The 5,281-nt window shown below is 41.0% G+C and overlaps 1 protein-coding gene across 1 annotated transcript; it reads left to right on the forward strand.

Moving 5' to 3' along the window:
* The first annotated feature begins 605 nt into the window (after positions 1 to 605).
* On the forward strand, positions 606 to 4,829 carry LOC141164678 (E3 ubiquitin/ISG15 ligase TRIM25-like). Its single transcript, XM_073650166.1, has one exon. It carries the CDS (start codon positions 666 to 668, stop codon positions 2,271 to 2,273), a length of 1,608 nt encoding a protein of 535 aa, XP_073506267.1. The 5' UTR covers positions 606 to 665; the 3' UTR covers positions 2,274 to 4,829.
* Positions 4,830 to 5,281: the final 452 nt, after the last annotated feature.

Here is a 5,281-nt window from a genome sequence, read left to right on the forward strand (position 1 = left end):
TGTAAATACAGCTCTGGAGTATAATACAGTTTTACTTGCATCATAAATTAAACACGGTCGACTTTTCTTTAAACAATGATTTCATGTGATCAGTCAACAATGACGTCGTTCCAGGTCGACTGATCGAAAGAAGAGCAGCAGATGACGGCAGATAGAAGGTGGTTCTCAGGGCTCCCATCCAGCAGCCAGAGATCACTTACCTGGTCGCTGGACTGGATCCTGTGAATCGATTTGGACCAACGCTATGATCTACTATTTACGTTGTGCTACTTCTCATCTGCACTAGAAATTTTCTAATTCTAATATATTTTTTCAAATATTTTTTAAAAGACGACAATTGCACATGAGATATGCAGCTTTCTCGGCATCATAGCTGTGATTTTATGTTACGTTTTCTTTTATTTTCTACAGATCAAACCTGAGTTTCACTTTAAAAATGTTAGCTGTAAGAAACTCACTACTTATATTTGACCACAATGTAGACCTGAAATTTACAACAGATATAAGATGTAATTTACACAAGTGTCCATTAACAGGTTAATAGTAACTGACCTTCTGCTCCTCAGCCCTTCCCCCCTCTACTTGCACCCTCCCCATACACAAGTATAAAGCCCGCCCTTTTAAGCACAGAATTGCAGTTTCCTTTCTCTCTTCCTCCATCAGCCATGGCGTCTGCTGATCTGAGAGACGAGCTGCTCTGCTCCATCTGTCTGAGCACTTATACAGATCCTGTAATGCTGAGATGTGGACACAACTTCTGCCGGATGTGTATAGATCAGGCGCTGGATACACAGGACGAGTCTGGAGTTTATTCCTGTCCTGATTGCAGAGAAGAGTTTCCAGAGAGGCCGGCGCTGATGAGGAACTTTGCTCTGCGTAATATAATGGAGAATTTCCTGTTTATTCCACCAACACAGATGGAAAGCAGGATCTGCTGCACTTACTGTGTGGACTCTCCTGTACCTGCTGTTAGATCCTGTCTACACTGTGAGGCTTCTCTGTGTGATAAACACCTGAGAGTTCACAGCAAATCACCAGAACACGTCTTATCTGATCCCAGCACTTCTCTGGAGAAAAGGAAATGTTCTGTCCATAAGAAGATCCTGGAATATTACTGCACTGAGGACGCGGCTTGTATCTGTGTGTCCTGCAGTTTCATAGGAAAACATCGGGGACATCAGGTGGAGATGCTGAACAAGGCATCTGAGAAGAAGAAGAAGAGACTGAAAAATGTCCTCCAGAAACTGATCACAAAGACTGAGAACACTGACGAGAAAGTCCAGAGTCTGGAGGAACGCAGGAGAAAAGCTCAAGAACAAGCAGTTGGAAAAGCCAAGAGAGTCACTGCCCTGTGTACAGACATCAGGAGACGGGTGGACGACCTGGAGAAGAAGGTCCTGAGTGAGATCTCCAGGCAGGAAAAGGAAGAGTCACTGTCACTGTCTGCTCTGATCCATCAGCTGGAGATAAAGAAGGATGAGCTGTCCAGGAAGATGAGACACATTGAGGAGCTGTGTAACATGACGGATCCACTGACTGTCTTACAGGAACCAGACACCGGTGACTTGTGTGATCCTGAGGAGGAGGGAGGTGATGAGGACACAGGGGGACATGATAAACAGCCCCATGATGGAGATGATCTGGATGTGGCTGTGATCTCACACACATTACACACATTATGTGATGTAATATCAGGTATAAGGAGCGGTATCTATGTGGAGGGTCCTGCAGACATATTACTGGATGTAAACACAGCTGCTAATAATGTCCATATTTCAGACGACCTGAAGATAGCAACTGAGACACGAGAGAAGCAAAATCGTCCAGAAACAGCAGAGAGATTCCAGAATAATAGTCAAGTGATAAGTCAGTGGGGATTTACCTCAGGACAACATTACTGGGACATGGAGGGCAGTAGTAGATCAGGTTGGTCGATGGTGGGGATGTGTTATCCCAGTATAGACAGGAGGGGGCGTCAGTCACTCATTGGATTTAATATTAAGTCCTGGATTTTGAGTAGATGTAATAATCAGTATTCAGTGGTACATGACAGTAAACAAATTTGGTTACCTCACAAAATCTCCAGTGATAGAGTCAGGATACATCTGGATTATGCGGCCGGGCAGCTGTCCTTTTATGAGCTGTGTGACCCCATCAGACACTTACACACCTTCACTGCCGCCTTCACCGAGCCCCTTCATGCTGCATTATGTGTATGTAATGGTTCTATAAAGATATTAGGGGGAAGCAGAAGGTGGAAGAAACCATCTTGATCTAAAAATTCCACTAGAGACTGCTGGATTATTCTGCAAATGGGATTAATAAACAGGCAGGATTACAGTTGATATCCCTATATGACTGCTGTCTCTGACTATTCTCACATGGGTGGATTATCTGTTGTGTAGGCACTTGCTGATTACTTTTAGTGCAGCTCTATATTAGAGACAATATTGGAAGTTTGGGGATTGATGCCAATGTGCGACTGTCGTCCTTGTGGATAAATTACCTATTTGTCATAGCCATTATTCTTAGTAATACCCTAGATACTAAACAAACTATATTTGAAACAAGGGTAAATTTACCCATTGAGTAGATATTCCTGAAGTAAATCTACATGAAAATCAGCACGAAAGTGTGTTCTATGGCAGATATTGTGAAAGATATGGCTGCGGACCTTACTCTTTCCATAGCAGTGAGTAAAAGTTGCTGTGAAAATGTGACATTTCTGAAACATATTGGGCACAGTCCGTGACAGCGTGACAAATCAGGGATGTTCGTGGGCGGAGCGGATTTTTTTGGTGCGAGCAAGCCGGAACCCCGAACGCAAATTTGAAATTTCTAACAACTTTGCTCAACACTAGTCACAATAAAAGCTCTTTTTTATGCCTTGCAAAACTAGGGACATATATACAGAATACTAGAGTGCTGTAACAGAGGGCTGAAAAATGCTAACCGTACTTTATATGGGGTAAACCTGATGACAGGTTCCCTTTTAAGCGTTTTTAAGGGTCTTCATCAGATTGGGTCTCTGATGAATCACCTTGAAAAAGTCTTTAAAAAACCCTAAAAAGCAAAAAAATATGTGATGCAATGTCAAAACCATGTTGTTCAGTCTTTTTGAGTTTCTTTTAACTGCTTCAGGTTTTGAAAATCATGAAGTGGCTAAAGGAGGTGACCTGACCATTCGTCAGGAGGCGGCCATTTGGAAACTGCTCACTGTTTTATATATACAATTAAAACAAAGCCACTGATAAAATGACCAAAAATATACCAAATAAGAGGCTTCAGGAATAACACCGCCGCCGTTTTCCTGAAACATTTTCTACTTCAAAAACTCAGCGGGTACACCAGCATCTAGAAGACTCCATGTACACACACAATAATGGTGCGTTCACACTTGGTTTTTGAGGAAATTTTGGAGCAGAAACTGAGGAGAAACTCTCCAAATGCTCCACAAAAACTCATAACTCCTCAAAACTTGGAGTTTTGAGGTTTTTTTTTAGGAGTTGGAGAGTTTCTGCTCCGTTTCTTTCTTCAAAAACTCAGTGCGAACACACCCTAAAGATTGGCAATGAAATTTGAATGTATTTTATGGCAGATTTTGGTGCAAGTATAACTGTAGATTTTACTTTTTTAATAGCAATGAATAAAATCAACTCTGAAAATCTGCTGCATTTCTGCAACAGATCAGACATGGTACAGATTGGGATCACTCTGCACATTTTTTACCCTTTGAGTGAATTGGGATTGTTAAAATCCTATTCTCTAATATTATACTTCGCTTTGCTGCAGATTTTCAATGCAAATTCTGCAACAAATAGTCAATGTGTTAATAAATTTTTATTTACATAGAGATAATCGTACTGGGTCGTTTAATTGATTAAGCCATTTTGTTCATCTTGTTTGCAATCGGCCTTTTTCAGCTGACTTTAGTTCATTGTTAAGGCCCAATTACACATTTAAGTCACATGGCATATTTACTATTTCTTCTATATCAATGTGGAGCTTTATCTTTATTCTGTACAAGAAAATTATTATTATTTTCTCAAATGTTTGTGACTAACGTTTTTCTTTTTTATTGATAATATTTTGTGAATGCTACATCTATGAACATGTGGTATTCTGATTTAAATGTTTTTGCAGGATCTGTATCTAATTTTTTTATAGTATTTTTTTATCTGCTAGGATATTGTGAGCTTCCTGCAGATATGTTTCCCTGTCCTGAATGACCACTCCACCTAATCCTAATCAATTCAACCAAGTCAAGGAAAGGGAAGAAAAAAAAAAAAACATCTTAAGAGTAACCAGTCTATAAAGATTGTCTTCCCTAAAAAGTCCTTACAAGTGCATATACCTGATGAAGGCCGTTGCTGGCAGAAACGCGTTGTTTGTTCTTAATATAGTGTCCGAATAAATCTGATTTTGAGAAAAAGAATTCATCTGTAACGATCCTTATCCTCTGGAAGCGCCGAAAAAGGGAAATCTTCTCTCCACTACAATATCCAACATGCAAGCCTTATACCAGGGCTGACATAGTTCCCGCATTTGTGCTGCAGACCAGAGGATTGCAAAGAGCTGATCCACTATACGGATCATTTGAGTGAAAATACAAGACATCTAAAGGGTGAGTGCAAAAAAACAAATATTGTTGTGGCAAATGCACATATTCATCTACACTTAGACTCTGCGCCCCTTATCTCCCCTTTTATTCTTTTTTTATATCACTGTGATATCACAGTTTGTATCACTTTTGAGGTCACCAGGTCTGTGTTATGTAACTGCTGGATATCTTGGGGAGTTAATTAAAATTTAAGAATTTCAGTAATGCACTCCTGTGTCTATATTTTATTATCTTGTTTTATTGTTACAACTTGTTGTTTTTCATTGCAGACTTTTGTTTTTATAGCATGCGCAAAATAATTTCAGGCATCATGGCTGAATGCATCTCGGGTCAATTCTAACCTTAAAGATGGTGCGGCTTTGAGCATGCTATTTGTGTGCATATTTATGATATATATAGATATCTACTATATAATTGTCTTATCCCGTCTGTCTGTCTGTCCAGGAAATCCCGCGTCGCTCATTGGTCCGGCAGTGGCCAATCAGCGCCGCGGGATTTCAGAAAAAAGATGGCGGCCGTTAGCGGCTCATCTGCGGGACGGAGCTCAGCAGCGTTGCAGCCGGGAGATGAGCGCCGCGAGGCGCTCATCTCCCGGCTGGTACCAGCAGAAGGACCGCCGGCGTCGCTGACATCCATGCGGAAGGGAGGACCGGGGAGCGG

This window comes from Phyllobates terribilis, unplaced genomic scaffold (genome assembly GCF_046119375.1).
Source record: "Phyllobates terribilis strain yellow unplaced genomic scaffold, ASM4611937v1 Scaffold_10__3_contigs__length_209671492, whole genome shotgun sequence".
NCBI classification, from domain to species: Eukaryota; Metazoa; Chordata; class Amphibia; order Anura; family Dendrobatidae; genus Phyllobates; species Phyllobates terribilis.

What these genes read in the sequence shown, in the direction of transcription:
- LOC141164678 (XM_073650166.1), top strand. Translation starts at nt 666, where the DNA reads ATGGCGTCTGCTGATCTGAGAGACGAGCTGCTCTGCTCCATCTGTCTG.